Source organism: Petromyzon marinus, chromosome 4 (assembly GCF_048934315.1).
Source record: "Petromyzon marinus isolate PM22_M1 ecotype Great Lakes invasive population chromosome 4, UKy_Petmar_22M1.pri1.0, whole genome shotgun sequence".
Classification (NCBI taxonomy): domain Eukaryota; kingdom Metazoa; phylum Chordata; class Hyperoartia; order Petromyzontiformes; family Petromyzontidae; genus Petromyzon; species Petromyzon marinus.
In genome coordinates, this window is record NC_133670.1 from 18118585 (window position 1) to 18135563 (window position 16979).

At 44.7% G+C, this 16979-nt stretch overlaps 1 protein-coding gene and 1 long non-coding RNA gene across 2 annotated transcripts in view; one reads left to right on the forward strand and one right to left on the reverse strand.

Moving 5' to 3' along the window:
- LOC142908914 (uncharacterized) overlaps positions 1–6215 on the forward strand; it is a 61294-nt gene extending 55079 nt beyond the window's left edge. The window contains exons 2-5 of the long non-coding RNA XR_012932032.1: positions 572–626; positions 2163–2288; positions 2989–3056; positions 4862–6215. This is a non-coding gene — a long non-coding RNA (uncharacterized LOC142908914). The remainder of the gene's footprint in view (positions 1–571; positions 627–2162; positions 2289–2988; positions 3057–4861) is intronic.
- MOCOS (molybdenum cofactor sulfurase) overlaps positions 1–16979 on the reverse strand; it is a 68448-nt gene that overhangs the window by 13717 nt on the left and 37752 nt on the right. Inside the window, exons 11-15 of the mRNA XM_032945788.2 lie at positions 13936–14098; positions 12956–13046; positions 9614–9729; positions 8975–9095; positions 5370–5511 (exon numbers count right to left, since the gene is read on the reverse strand). Of these exons, the coding sequence (XP_032801679.2) occupies positions 5370–5511; positions 8975–9095; positions 9614–9729; positions 12956–13046; positions 13936–14098 (633 nt within the window). The remainder of the gene's footprint in view (positions 1–5369; positions 5512–8974; positions 9096–9613; positions 9730–12955; positions 13047–13935; positions 14099–16979) is intronic.

Here is a 16979-nt window from a genome sequence, read left to right on the forward strand (position 1 = left end):
GCGGTCTGAGCGTGGCTGTGTTTCACTCCAGCGCTGTCCTCAAGACAGCCTGATCCCTTCACCTGATGAAGGCCGCTTGTGTTGTGGCCGAAACGTCGTGATTTTTGTTTTTACCTACGTGACTTTACCCAATAGAACCAAAGAGTAGGGATCGCATCGTGTCACCACCTAGTGCCGCCACCATCATCTTCACAGGCACCACTACCACCTTCACGACCCGAGTGGTCAAGGACTTTTGCTGATATGTAATACATATAAGCACGTGCACACAATAAATATATGGATTAACCTGCAACTTTCCAAACTGAAGGAGTACCAGACTCCAGAAAGATACTATAATTAATGTATTCCACACTCAGTAATCTGTCGTGGCCTCACATTCATAGTTGGGCCAGCCTAAGTTGCATGAAAGTCTCGGCCACGGGTTTTCCTCCTCGCTGTCTCGCGAAAGGTGGGCACATTCAGATAACAGTGTGCGAAATGCAGGAAATTGTTCAAAGGCTATATGTATTCAAAGGCTATGTATATGATGGATATATGCATACGGTATATCAACGTCTTTGTATTACAGGACACACTCAACCTGTACTTTAAAGAAAAAGTTTGGGGGAGCATCTAACAATCCGGTATGTATGCGAGTGGCCATTACGTATTTGTATACATTTGTAGTGACACATGACGTCACTACCATGTCGGGTCGGGTCGGTTCAGATGACGTCACTGCCGGGTCGGGCAATGCGGAGGCCGTTGACGAGTGCCACGGGGGTCGTGGCAGGCCGTGGCACTCTGAGTGACCCCGGCTGGACACGTGACCGGATCAAGGTGGGGGCCAGGGGCCCAGGGGGGAACCTTGGGGTCACGTGGTTGGGGTCCGGGGCTTTCTCAAGGGTTCGAGAAGGGGGGCGTGGCCGGGGTGTGGCCGGCCACGCCGGGGAGCAGGGCTGTTCCTGCCTGGGATGAAGACTGAAGCCCCAAGTCGTCGTGGCCAAGCAGAAGCCCTCCTGGCTTGGCCACGCCAAGTAGTACCCGAGTCATTAGACCTCCTTTGCCAGTACCAAAATGTAATAATAGGGTTTTTCCCCCGTTTTTCTGGCAACAAAACTGAAACCTTTTTACAAGGATTCATGTCTGCATTAACCACAATACCTGCAGTCAAAATGCAAACAAAAACATACTATAATAATATATGCATTGTCCTTGAAACTGATTGGTCCACACCAAGGGATGGCTTTCTTTTGACCCTCGACCCAATTGGTGCGTCATCTGGTCGAGCACCACTTAAATTGGTCCTCCTCAGAATATCCCAAACTTGATCAATTATGTCCTGTGTGCCAACTCAACGTTTCAAGCAACATTCAAAATATGAATTCGTTGTTTGGTAGAGCACCCTTCACGCCAGGGCATCTCAGAGCGCCTTACACAACGACAAAAGCCATTGGAGCTGGAAACTTTGGACAGTGGGTTAATTGTTTATGGTAAGTGGCAAAATAATGGTGAATGTACTTTGTTACAAATTGGTGTACTGTAACTACCTGTTCGCTCCCATAAACGTGCTGTGTGTCCACTTGAAATCCATTTGCATTTTAAGCACTAAACGCTGCTGCAAGCTCTGTCGTTAAAGTGCACTGCACATGTACTGCCCATTTTGTCCAATCCACTGCTGGATAAGGGCGGCCACTCCACGTCGTGTGGGCTGCAATCATGTTGCCCTGCCCACAATGCCCACCTGTCTTGCTTCCGGGATATAATGAGCTCGAAACACATTTCGGGGCAATTTGGTCGCAGAAAAAGTGCACAGTAACGCACATGCAAGTGAATTATGTGACTGTTGTGAGGTTGAATAAAGTCGCTTTGTTTCTTCTCCTGTCCTTGCAAGCATAATGTTACGTAGCAAATGTATTTCTCCCCATCTGTCTTAAGCATGCTCATGGCGGGGGGGGGGGGGGTAGGAGTTTGGCTGGGCTGCTGTGGTGACCTCCGTTTTGTGCGGTGCGGCCCCCGGGATCTCGGCTGTTTTTGTTTTTAAAACAGGTCCCTGCAGGGTGGGCTGGTAGGAACATTGGAATTTTTCACTTCGTTAAAGTATTGAAAGGGGACGGACGGACGGACACATTAATCTATTGCAGGCTGGTACACTCAGTTTACAACTTCGTTCCTACCAGTATAATCGCCGGGTAACTGCGACGCACGCCGAGACGCGGTGAGTGACTCGGAGACGCTCTCTCCGCCGGTTGAACGCGAGTGATGTTTCCACTCAAGCCACAGGGTGCACATCTCCAGCAGCCAAGGTGGGCGCAGGGGGTGGCGGGGGAGAGATTCTGAACCCCCGCCCCACTACACAACCCCAACACGAGCGCACGTAATGATTTTAAACGGTAAGACGGCATCGCTTCGATTGCCAGGTAATGAGCATTAAACAGTAACACAGAGAGAGTCATGTGCTGTCGTGACTGCTACCCGCTCGGCTCATTACGCTTGCAGCCTGCAAGAAGGGTGTGTTGCATCAGCTTTATTTTTCGCAGAGCAATCCCGCACTTTTAATGACGTCGAGTGTGGAATTGTTTGCGCACGAGATGATATTTTACTTAAAGGTCCATTTTGTACCTAATTGAAATGACAGTGTGTGGGGAAAAGTTGTGGTGATTTTGCGAAAAAAAAAATACATGACACCATGGTAATTAACAGTAATAGCAAATCTTAATTTATAGGACGGGAAAGAAGTAAAAAGAAAATACAGCTATCTTGTATGCATATGCAAAGAGATGTTAGCATTTTATAAAAGTCTAGCGTAATACATAATTTACAGGGGACAAGACGCCTGCTTTTCCTGGTTCTCATTATCACAGTGACAGTTTGAAAACTAATTTTGTCTCTCCATAGAAAGCACATAATTTGAGAAGTATTCATACACTCCATGCTGCCATGCCATTAAAAGGAAGCAATGTAGCATATAATTCATAATTATAGGTTTCCTGTAAATTTTTGCAGATCCTGAGGAACACGGTGAAGCACACACTGTAAGCTGTGGATTCTTGAAGCCCACCACATCATTACAGGTGCCATCAAAGCACACTTGACAGCCTCTACTACCACGAGGCTAAACATGTGGCTACATAGCCCCCTCTTCATTCTATAAAAAAAAACTCACAATGTCACATTACTGCAGGCAGTTATCCTCCAGCCCCAGACTTGATATGCATGCTGTGAGCATATATTAATACCTGCCGTTTCCCATAATGCTATGCAAACATACATCTGTTCATCGAGAAACTGAAAAAAATATCCATTAACTTATTTTCTTTCCAAATCTGACACCATATCCTTGATAAATGTGCCCCAAACGTGTTATTTTTAGCCAGTTAAAATATTAACTGTTCATGAAATGCCAGTTTAAACTGCACATATGACAACGCTTAAATGAGCAGGTGCATGATCACGAAACACATCTATATGGTCCTCCAGTGAGTCATAAAATCATAGCAGGTGATATGAATACAAAATAAAGCTTTTGTTGTTGATGCCAGTTTTACACTTGAGTATGAGAATATAAACACTATTCTTTGGGTGTTTCGGTAAAGTCACGTAGATAGGTTCAAAGAAAAATAATTTTAAAAAACTACGATGTTTCGATCGCAACACAAGCGGTTGTCATCAGGAAAAAGGGGGTTGGCTTCTAAAGACAACTGCTTATAAAGGTTTAAAATGGGCATAGCCCAGATGTCAGCAGCCAATGTAAGTGGTGGGCAGCGTCTGCGGCGGTGGTGGGCTTTCCACCAATCAAAGTGCTGCCAGGCAAAAATAAGCATGTCAATGCAAGATCGCCGAGCATCTTCCACGGCCGAGCGTGCCAAGGTGGCTATGTTAATCATGATTACATTTATCACTAACACAGCTATCTCGCACGCCATCCTCGAGACTGCTGCTGCACGATCCACCATGAACATGCTAATCTCTTACATTAACATAGCCACCTTGGCATGCTCGGCCGTGGAGGATGCTCGGCGATCTTGCATTGACATGCTAATTTTTGCCTGGCAGGACTTTGATTGGTGGAAAGCCCACCACCGCCGCGGTCGCTGTCCACCACTTGCAATGGCTGCTGACATTTGGGCTCTGCACATTTCAAACCTTTATAAGCAGTTGTCTTTAGAAGCTAACCCCCTTTTTCCTGATGACAACCGCTTGTGTTGCGATTAAAGCGTCGTAGGTTTTTTGTTATTTTCTTTTAACCTATCTACGTGACTTTACTGAAAGACCCAAATAATATGAATTCCTGCAGTCGCGAAAGCTTTAAGACAAGATTTAATATAAACACTACCAACAGTAAGAGGAATACTACTGGGATTTATGTACATATACGGCCCTTTGTTAATCCACTGCTGGATGAGGATCTCACCACGTTGTGCCGTGGGCCGTGGGGGCTATTTTACCATACTTTACCCTGCTGGTCAGTGCAGGGTTGATGCACCGAGATGAGGAATAAATGATGCAACGAAAGTGAAACAAACACAAGTCGAGTAGATTTGAGCAGCTGCTCAACACAGAGCATGCAATAAGAATGGGTTTTTCCCCTTTTTTCTGGCAACAAAACTGAAGTCTTTTTTTTACAAGGAATGATGTCTGCATTAACCACAATACTTGTCAGAATGCAACAAAAAATATTCTGACCAAGTATTGTGGTTAATGAAGACAACATTCCTCGTAAAAAGGTTTCAGTTTTGTTGCCAGAAAAACGGGGAAAAACCTATTCTTATATTTTAGTACTGGCAAAGGAGGTCCCATGATACACTACACAAATGTTAAACTTTCAACAGAATGAGTATCTATAAGATCTGCTTTTGTTTTGTGCATTCTGCTCTAGCTCTCACCCGCTGCGTGTATGAGAAAAGGCTGCGGCACCCCCATCACTTAACCCACCTCCTCTGAAATGATTGCAGGTTGTTTGCATATCGTCAAGTAGAGCTCGCAAATTAAACGCCAGATACGGCTGTGTGTCTGAGCAGCCATTAAAATGTGTGGAACACAGTCATTACCACACCAAAAGAAATCTAGATAGGAGGGGGGGAGCCGAGTTCAACAGGGGCAACTCGGGTCCCCCGGCCCCCCCCCCCCACCAATTGCTATAGTGCTGTAACAAATGGAATTGGTGCTTTAAGGCATTGACAACGGAGCTCAAATAAAGAACGCGACATCCATGCGAACGCCCGCATAATCACCAAATAAGACGGGGCAGCTGGCTGAGAGGCAAAAGCGATCCCCGGTGCAAAAACGCCACCGTGCAATGAAAATACAGGATGCAAAACCGAAAGGGGAAAGCCAGCATGCAAGCAGTAAGCACATGACACACGGAGGAGAAAGGGTGAATGGACCTGAAAAATCAGGGCTCCGATGGAGACGGTTGCCCAGCAGTCCTCTTGATAAGGCTCGTCGCTTCTAACGACCAGGTTGGCTCGAAATCGATTCACCAGCGCCTCCATGTCAAGTGCTGGGGGTCCTCCCACCTCTCCCTGCCTGAGCACGCACACACGCACACCTGTGTTTTCGTGTGTTTGGAGGGCGCTCGCTAACAGCACTTACCCCAACAGCCCGTGAAGGCTACATGGGGGATCTCTGTCCTTGTGTGTGGGGTGGGAGTGGTGGTGCAGTCGTTAGCACAATGTACTACAAACCCAGAAATCTGAATTTGATTCCAAACCATGGCCAACCTCATTGGCGAGCTGATCATGGGCTTCCCCTTACATCGATTCAACATGACACAATATATTTCCGAGTCCGTGGGTACGTATGGGTATGGCAGATTACAATAAATGTATTGTGGTATGTGTGATTGTGGGGTTGTAGTGGTTCAGGCATTATGCTATGATCCTAGCAATCTGGGATTAATTATTTTATTATTTCATGTTATCATCATGTAAATGATAACACAATATGTTAACTCTAACCTTTAGGGTAATCGTATAAACAAAACTGTGTAACCTGTACACGACAGGGAAAGCATAACAATTCAAATGAGATGGCAAATATAAGACCAAAGATTTATTTGAATTAAACTCTGACCATGAATCGGGACCATTCAAATAATCGCTGGGTGGATGAACTGTGAAATTCATTTGATGTAATCGACATAACTGGGAAGACAAAGGTGGCCAGGTGTGTGTGGCCACACCATCCCCTTGTGTGCTTTGTTATCATTAAACAGGGGTTTTTGTCTTGTTCCTGGTGTTCAAATTTCGAGTGCACAACTGCATTGTTCACGTCTTTGTATAATGTAAGCTCCGTGGGGTTGACATTATTTTTGACAACTTGCCTTGAATATGTAGTGTTTCATATTCTTGGTTCTTTCGGTAAAGTCACGTTGAAGGGAAACAATAAGATAATAAAATATATATAAAAAATTAAATTCTCACGACGTTTCGACTGTAACACCAACAGTCATCATCAGGTGTGAAAACCAACGGCAAGAAACATTTGAAAGAAGTGGCGGTTTGTATTTATTTATTTTCAAACGGCGTTTGCATTTATTTATTTTTAAGCGTTGGCACCATGGATAGCGATTTGACAGTTTGTTTAGAAGGACGAGTCCATCTATGTTCGGAAAAGAGGAGGGGGGAGACGAAAATAATGGATGCGGTCTGAAAGCCACCGTAAGCGTGAACAATCAATTAAGACCCGAAATGGTTTATCAAATCCTTCCAATGATTGCTAAGCCAGAATCCATCTTCTCGGTTTAAATTGTCTCTGTTTGTATATGTGGATAGCCTCATGAACGAATCTCTCATGGTAGCCAGATGGCTTGCAGAGAACCTCTGTCTTGGAGAAGTCAATGTCATGTGAGCCCACTGAATTATAACAGTGATCTGCCACGGCCGAGGTGTTGGTCCTACCGTGTTTAAGGTCTGCTTTGTGTTCACGAATGCGGTCCGAGACATGGCGTTTGGTTTCTCCAATGTAACTACTACCACAGAGGCAACTTAGTTTGTAGACACCAGGGTATTGTATGTCCGGAATCACATCTTTTACAGACGGAACCAGATCACGGATTTTATGTAATGTGTTGAAACGGACCTGGATCTTGTGTTTATTCAAGATTTTGAAGATCTTTTTTGTGATCCCCGTTTCAACACATTACATAAAATCCGTGATCTGGTTCCGTCTGTAAAAGATGTGATTCCGGACATACAGTACCCTGGTATCTACAAACTAAGTTGCCTCTGTGGTAGTAGTTACATTGGAGAAACCAAACGACATGTCTCGGACCACATTCTTGAACACAAAGCAGACCTTAAACACGGTAGGACAAACACCTCGGCCGTGGCAGATCACTGTTATAATTCAGTGGGCTCACATGACATTGACTTCTCCAAGACAGAGGTTCTCTGCAAGCCATCTGGCTACCATGAGAGATTCGTTCATGAGGCTATCCACATATACAAACACAGAGACAATTTAAACCGAGAAGATGGATTCTGGCTTAGCAATCATTGGAAGGATTTGATAAACCATTTCGGGTCTTAATTGATTGTTCACGCTTACGGTGGCTTTCAGACCGCATCCATTATTTTCGTCTCCCTCCTCCTCTTTTCCGAACATAGATGGACTCGTCCTTCTAAACAAACTGTCAAATCGCTATCCATGGTGCCAACGCTTAAAAATAAATAAATGCAAACACCGTTTGAAAATAAATAAGTACAAACCGCCACTTTTTTCAAATGTTTCTTGCCGTTGGTTTTCACACCTGATGACTGTTTGTGTTACAGTTGAAACGTCGTGAGAATTTTATTTTTAATATATATTTTATTGTTTCCCTTCAACGTGACTTTTGCGAAAGAACAAAGAATAGGAATCACTGCAGTCACGAAAGCTTTAAATAAAAATTAATGTAGTGTTTATAAAGACGAGTAACTTCTTAGGAGGCACACTCTGTTTATTGTTATTCTTTCCTCATACAATCCTTAACACACAGAGAGGGGTATCCGGTCCCCTCACCCGATACCCCAAGGTGGTACAGCCTCCGGACTCAGCGTAACTTACACACAGGTCTCCTTGATACCTAAGGAGGTACAGCCTCCTATCTTGGCGGGACTTACACGTCTACCGCTATTCTAGCCTAAGGAGGTACAGCCTCCTAGCTTGGCGGGACTTACACGTCTACCGCTATTCTAGAGTCCTCCGGCTGGGACCTAGGGGAGGCTATCTGACCCACCGCTGGCCCGGTGGGTCCTGACCACTGGGTACCCGAGCCTTAGCCCTCAAAAGGGCTGGAAGGCTGATCCAGGGTCCTAGCTAGTCTTCAGCCCAGGCTTCGGTCTTCGTGTAGGGAGAGAACTCCCCGAGCTCTGTTGGGTCACCCTTCTTATACTCGTTCGTGACCAGGTAGAACCAATCGCACATTCCCACGTGGAACTGTCTGATTGGTTCTTACCAAACCGTGGCTACGATCCACTTCACCTCGTCTGACCCCAATCGCACATTCCCACGTGGAACTGTCTGATTGGTTCTTACCAAACCGTGGCTACGATCCACTTCACCTCGTCTGACCCCAACCGTTGTACCCAGAGGTAACGCTGCACTGCCCCTTTGATATCTGGTGGCAATGCAGGTTACCGAACAGTGCGTAGTTAACACCTCTACAAATACTTGCCATAAATCATTAGTTTTTGTGATTTTGGAAATACTGTCCATATACATTCAATAAGCTATCCTTTGTTATTAGCATGTGTTGGGCATGTGCAATAGTTCATTAACAAGAGGCTTAAGCATGGTGTCCAAACACAGAATTGAATTAAATCGTTAAAAAAGCATTAACACATGCACCCCCTCCTCCTCCCCCCGTGGTGCTCAATTTGACACGTTTGTTTCTTTGCATGTCAAATTAATTTCCCCTTTTATTTTGCCAATTTTTAACGAACGCAACTTCCAAGACATATTGCGGACAAAGGCTTGTTATTAATGTAACAAGACCCCAGATTGGCACCTCTCGTGAACGTTGCAGAGTAGGTCCGCCACGCTGGCGCGATTCACCAGCAGGTACTGGGCTTCGTTGGCCAGAGAAAGGCGGGCCCCTGCCTCCGCACCACCTCCCGCCTGCCTCTGGCCTATCACACACACACAACACGGCAGCAGAAAATATCAGTGCATCACTGCTGGTCCAATGCGATCGCGGTTTTCCGCGTAATATAAAGTTAAAGGATAAAGTTGCAGGCTTGCAATGGTTTGCTCATGCCAATGCTGATGAAAGGGCCTTCACTAGATTGAGTTCTATAGAGCCCATCTAGAATGTGTGTGTGTGTATATATATCTAATACGTATTGTATATTTACAGATCTACATATCAAACATCAACAAATGTGTTATCTACTGTGGTTACAAGAGAAGAGTATTTTTCTGGATTTCATATAAATATGCACACTTTGGATGATGGTTCAAGATTAATAATTTTCGCACCAATACAAAACGCAGTGCCAATGATGTGAAAATGTTATGGATTTTTTTCTGCTAGTGGCGCTAAGCCACTTAAGCAGCTGCAATAATATTATTGTCAAAGATGACATACAAACAAGGCAACGAGTGGTGAGGCAGCAATTCATGCCAAAGGAGCGGCATTCCCCCTAACCTTTTGCTTTCATTGTGCGATTGGATCTTGGGTCCTGCTGAATCAGGCGACAGCTCTTCCCTAGGAATTCTGTCAGCCACTCGGCTGCCTCATCTTCACAGTCCAGGCCAGTGACCCTGAGCGAGGAGACAGACACACATCATGACGAAAGGCTAAATTCGTGCCTCCTGCTCCTCTTCCTCACCTTGCAGTCACCACAATGTAAAAAAAAAAATACTGGCAGGAACCTATACAAGACGCGACGCTGAATTGCTAGCACCACAGCAGGTCATGTTTTGAGCTAATGGCATGTGTCGTCAGTCCATCCCTCCGTGCCAAAAGTCTGACACCTGAGCCTCGGGGATGCCAATGGTTTTACTGAAAGTGGCAACAACACAGCAGCTCACATATGGTTATCATTGTTCTGTTGGGAAAGGAAGCTTTGAGTGCTCGCATAGTGGGATTTTGCAGATGTGATATACGGGTGTAATAAAGGTGTGGGATTATGCACAGCCTGTGGCAAATTCCAGCTTGGCAATATCACCAAAAGGGTTGATACATTTTGATGAGGCAGCCTTTGCTTCAGTGAAAATGAAGTGGAAAACAGTGATTCACAGTGTGAAATAATACATCCTCCAAAGCAATGCATCCCAGGCTCCAGGCTTCCAACCTCAATTCCAGTCCAGCACTTCCAAGATTTCTGCACAATTAAGTCGTGGAATGGTGACTATCTAATGAGTAGAGAGGATTCGATAATGAGGATAACTAACCCGTGGTGTAGCCAAGCAACTGCAGTTTCAAAACCACATTGCAATAGTTTTTTTGGTATTTTTTTTATTTCCCATGGTATGCACTTTCCTACATTTTCAATGGCAATAACATACTTCCAGCTGTGCGCCATTTCAGGTCAAAAGGGTAAATAGTACCCATGATGAATGTACTTACTTTGTATGTACATTTAACAAAAACATTACAACCCTTTGTCAGTCGACTGTTGTATGAAGGTCTCCTCACGCCATGCAGGTTGTGGTTATTTGACCATACTTCACAACACCGGTATGTGTGGACTGGTGATAGTGGGGAGCATTAAATTACAAAACAACATTTTATATACACAGTACTGCATTTGTGAATAAAATGTTCATTATTTGAAATTACGTGGGAGTCTGTTAAACTACAGTGTATTTTCTTACAAGGAAGGCTGTACATTTTTTACGTTTGTTGCAGGTAACATTTGTGGTCTGGACTATGTTGCTGCTAAATAATGACCTCCTTGTGCGAGTGATGTCAACGAAGTCTCTGCAGAGACCTGGGCCAGGGGATTTCTGGCAAGACGTGGGCCACATTTACAACCAAGAACGCTACATCCTAATGTATGGGCTAAATTAAATATCTGCTCGTACAAGGGATATGTATGAATACTTTAATACAATATTCCGATTTATGAATACTGTAAGCTAGGTGGAGTGGTTGTGCAGTGGTTCGTACACTGCGCTATGAACCTCGTTACCCGAGTTGATTTTCGGCCATGGCTAACATCAGTGTCAAGTGATACCTGAACCCATCCTTGCCTCCTCAAACTCACAACCGACCGGTGTGGTGAAGAATGGTCAAGCAATGTGCTATGACCGACATGGCACAGAGGCTTTCAGCAGTGGATTGACAAATGATAAAAACACGTCAATACAAACTTATTATGGCATGGAAAAACAGCATCCTCTATTTCATCCGCAATCGGAAAATATCTTGGGCTGGCTGATCTGGAAGTCGTTTAATGTTGTTATCAGCTGTGAAGGTGTACAGTAGCTTGGTTTAGAAAAACATTCGAGAAATGTACGCTGCTAAATTTAAACCTGAGCAGTACGTCTGATTTCAAACCAATTAGCAGCCCTTGAGAAAGGATGGGAGTGTGAATCACGTGGAATTGACAAATTAAAATTCCATTTTAAAGCGACATCCCAGGAGGGCCCTGGATCCCCATGCTGCTCACAGGAATTTTTTCAGATTGGAAAAATTAATTTGCATTCTGTCAATATCTCATTCATTTTGACCTACTTTTTATATTTTGCAAAATAGTTTTTTTTCTGAAGTAATTCGTAACATTTACATGCCAAAAGACATGCAGGACCTGTCAGAATAAATCACTTGAGTCTCCGTGAGGCTTTCCTGGACAAATAAATAACACTGATGGTACAGTCACAGTCACGTGTTACGTTTACAACAATGTTTAGCCTGATCTTCTTTAACATTCTAACACCGTTTGAGACTAGGCTCGAAAGAAAGCCTTCTCTGGTGTGGACCAATCAGTTTCAAAGACAATGCATATATTATCAGAGTACGTTTTTTGTTTGCATTCTGACCACAAGTATTGTGGTTAATGCAGACATGATTCCTTGTAAAAGATTTAAGTTTGGTGTTTTAACATCTTAACTCCTGTTTTGTTGCCAGAGAAGAAGGGGAAAACCTATTCTCATACACACAGATAATAAGGGTCAGCGTGCAGCCCTGCATTTGGCAGAAGGGCCTCCACTCTTAGAGAGCCCCCTCTGGAGGGTATTTTGGTCCCACTGTTAGAGGTGAGAGTACCCACACTTCACCCCACACACACACGATCTGCCAACCAAACGGTGGTGTATCACATTATACTGCAGGATAGACAAGAGGCGGGAGGAATTTACGAAATGTGCCCATTGTTTCAAGTGCGGGGGGGGGGGGGGGGGAGGGGGTGATGGAATCGGCGACATGGATTGTGAGTCCAGGGTGCTAACCATTGCATTAAGGTGCCTTCCCAAGTACAAAAACAAAGGGATTCCAATGGGGAAAAACGTCGGCTGATGGGACTCAACTACATCATTTGTCAAAATGCTTTAACTATTTATCATCAATAAAACTGTCCAATAACATGGAAAAAAGTGAACCACACAGAAATGCTAAAATCGGAGTGAATTAAGGTAGGTGAAAACATGCAGACCAAGCACTGCATCTGAGTGCAAATACAATACTCTAATTGACTTTGTACATGGTTCTAATGAATGCATAACCACGTGCAATTAATACGCGTTTTAGTGTGTGCGCGTCCAACAGATGGAGGGTTATACCCACTGGCACCGAGCTAGTCCTATGCTCGCCAAACACATCAACACTAGCATTGTAACGTGGCTTATGAAAAGGCCTGCTTTACTAAATGATGCATGACTGAAGTGAATTCCACCAGATCAGAGTTACATTACGCTCATTTTATGCGTACGTATTGTGCAATAGCGCCGATAAAATCGTGCTAGTATCAGGCAATGTGTGTTGGAAGATGTGCACCTGCGTTTATAAATGTTATATATATGTGTGTGTCCGTACACAGTTGCGTACCTGGCACCGCACACCTTGCTGTGACACAGGCGTACGTCCATACTAGCCGCCTCTGCGGCTCCTCGCAAGGGAACCACCAGAACCTTCATTCCTTCATGGGAGAGACAAGGATAGATGTACTCAAGTTTAGAATTACTGTGCCAACTTTATCAATGTGTAAACTCCATGGTTTCTTTCTGTAAAATGCAACTCAATTGCCACTTCTAAGGTATGTCATAAAATATGGTTATTTAATTGGAAGACAATCTAAATATTATTGACAAAGGCATTTACTAATTTGTATTAAGAGTCTTGAGGTCAAGCTCATAATTCTGTAAAAATATATATTTATTACGGCAGTATCAAGTACTTGGTTTCACACTCACAAACAATAGCAACATATTATTAAAAAAAAACTCTTGTAAAGCCTGGCAACAACTGCTTCATTGGTTCACAGGTAACCCTGGCAACAAATTATTTATCTGACCAACACGTCTCTGCCACATAAATATGCACCCAAATGTGCTTAACGTGGGAAGATCACGCGTGTGATCTCGGTGTGATCCTCTAACCCTCCCCTCAACACGCTGGCTGAGAGGTGTGCGCCACCATGCAGCACCGCCACTTTATCATGGTTCGCTCCATACGGTGTGAAAGAATCTCAACACATGTTGGATCGCACCTAGCTAGTTAATCATAACCTGGGGCAAAGTGCCGTGCAGAGATTTGATAGGAGACTCACAGATGCTTAATCAGTGAGTCATCTTCTAGAACAAAGTCCTGGGCAACTATTGCCTGGCCAAGAACGCAGACCAGGGGATAAAGGGGGGAGAGCAGGAGTTCTGAGTGCGGGAGCGCCGAGGTGGTAAAGAACGCACCTGCTGTGTGACCGGGCACATTACCTTTTGGGTTGTCAAATAAAGAAGCCTTTCCTGAACACTGCGCGAGCCGAATCCTTTCACATACATGCTGGTGCCCATCGTTGCTGGGCTTGGTGCTACCTGATGCGGTGAGCGACAGCTGCCCCGTGGTACGGTCGACGGCGGGCCGGATCAGACAGAGGCGTGGCTCTCGCTTTTGGCTGAGGCAGGTCCCTCCCGACGTGACCACCATCCACACGCGGTCACACCACAAGCCCTGCTCCACCACTGGCCAGCTCTCAACCTGCCTCGCCACACAACGACGAATACACCCAGATACGCATACACACCACAAAGCCTGCTCTTCCACTTGCAACCCACGCACAACGGCAACAATCACCATTCACCACTACAGTGAGGGGAAAAAAGTATTTGATCCCCTGCTGATTTTGTACGTTTGCCCACTGACAAAGGAATGATCAGTCTATAATTTTAATGGTAGGTTTATTTGAACAGTGAGAGACAGAATAACAACAAAAATCCAGAAAAACGCATGTCAAAAATGTTATAAATTGATTTGCATTTTAATGAGGGAAATAAGTATTTGACCCCTCTGCAAAACATGACTTAGCACTTGGTGGCAAAACCCTTGTGGCAATCACAGAGGTCAGACGTTTCTTGTAGTTGGCCACCAGGTTTGCACACATCTCAGGAGGGATTGTCCCACTCCTCTTTGCAGATCTTCTCCAAGTCATTAAGGTTTCGAGGCTGACGTTTGGCAACTCGAACCTTCAGCTCCCTCCACAGATTTTCTATGGGATTAAGGTCTGGAGACTGGCTAGGCCACTCCAGGACCTTAATGTGCTTCTTCTTGAGCCACTCCTTTGTTGCCTTGGCCGTGTTTTGGGTCATTGTCATGCTGGAATACCCATCCACGACCCATTTTCAATGCCCTGGCTGAGGGAAGGAGGTTCTCACCCAAGATATGACGGTACATGGCCTCGTCCATCGTCCCTTTGATGCGGTGAAGTTGTCCTGTCCCCTTAGCAGAAAACACCCCAAAAGCATAATGTTTCCACCTCCATGTTTGACGGTGGGGATGGTGTTCTTGGGGTCATAGGCAGCATTCCTCCTCCTCCTCCTCCAAACACGGCGAGTTGAGTTGATGCCAAAGAGCTCCATTTTGGTCTCATCTGACCAGAACACTTTCACCCAGTTGTCCTCTGAATCATTCAGATGTTCATTGGCAAACTTAAGACGGGCATGTATATGTGCTTTCTTGAGCAGGGGGACCTTGCGGGCGCTGCAAGATTTCAGTCCTTCACGGCGTAGTGTGTTACCAATTGTTTTCTTGGTGACTATGGTCCCAGCTGCCTTGATCATTGACAAGATCCTCCCGTGTAGTTCTGGGCTGATTCCTCACCGTTCTCATGATCATTGCAACTCCACGAGGTGAGATCTTGCATGGAGCCCCGGGCCGAGGGAGATTGACAGTTCTTTTGTGTTTCTTCCATTTGCGAATAATCGCACCAACTGTTGTCACCTTCTCACCAAGCTGCTTGGCAATGGTCTTGTAGCCCATTCCAGCCTTGTGTAGGTCTACCATCTTGTCCATGACATCCTTGGAGAGCTTTTTGGTCTTGGCCATGGTGGAGAGTGGAATTTGATTGCTTCTGTGGACAGGTGTCTTTTATACAGGTAACAAGCTGACATTAGGAGCACTCCTTTTAAGAGTGTGCTCCTAATCTCAGCTCGTTACCTGTATAAAAGACACCTGGGAGCCAGAAATCTTTCTGATTGAGAGGGGGTCAAATACTTATTTCCCTCATTAAAATACAAATCAATTTATAACATTTCTGACATGCGTTTTTCTGGATTTTTGTTATTTTGTCTCTCACTGTTCAAATAAACCTACCATTAAAATTATAGGCTGATCATTTCTTTGTCAGTGCGCAAACGTACAAAATCAGCAGGGGATCAAATACTCTTTTCCCTCACTGTAAGTTGCAGCAACCTTGCCACTGCATTTGTGCCGGGCTTGGTGTACTCTGAGCCCACATGAAGTGTGAATGGCTTGCTGGCAGGTTAAAATATAGCCCCATGTGTTATGGGTTAATTGACTAAGATGACTGGCAGATACCACCTGTGCTCCCCATTTTTTCAACACAGACACGTGCACGACAAAGGGTGCTATTCACCCCTCAGTGGTGGTGATGCCATAACCACAGTGCTTGCACTCGGCTAGATGCACTTTGAGGTGATGTGAAGTATTGAAAGCTAGCTAACAGGAGGTCCTGGAAGAGACCCATGCACTACAATTGAACTAACTGACATGGAATGTGTGCACAGGTACACAAACACACACATTGCATATAAAAGACAATGATTTTTCTTATTGTGTATACAAGGGCTGTTGGGGGCAAGTGCTGAAGGCGAGCACCTATGAAGGCCAGCACGGGTGGTGTGGCCAGGAACACACCTGGTTGCCTTCGTCTCCCAAGTGGCAATGTTTAAATCCTGCACTAGGTACTAATTTCAGATTAAGTTGACCTACACAAGGCCCAGGACTGGTTCAGATATCCGCCATTGATGTTAGCCATAAGCGTCAATTGAATGTGGGTCACCAATTTCATAGCGCAGTGTGCTAACTGCTACATTATCACACACATCCACCTACACACTTGCACACAATCATTTCAACAAGCATACATCTGCACGTACACAGTCACACATGCACATACCCATACACGCATACTTAAATATGCATGAGCAAGAACAAATTCATACTACACTCAGAGGCTGCTTGAAAAAAGACTTGTGAAACACTCAAGCAGAGACACTGATAAATAGTGCATGGCCAGGAAACTCTTAGTTCATGAAAAAAAAATGGACGTGCAAAATATAAACGGAAGTGTCAGAATTCGGTCGACCAGTAACGCCTGGTGTCACCGTCCTAAAAACTCTTGGATGAGTGGTTTGGTCCAGGTCCCACTTGCAAAAAAGGCAATGTTTATGTGTGTGTCAATGGGTTTATTCATGTCCTGGTTAAATAAAGAATAAAACAACCAGCACAAGTGGTGTCATTTAGACACAAAGCATGGATGAGCAATACCATTTTGATCATTAAAATTACAGCGTCTATGGAACAGAATACTGTTTCCAAAATATGGACATATTTTGGCAAT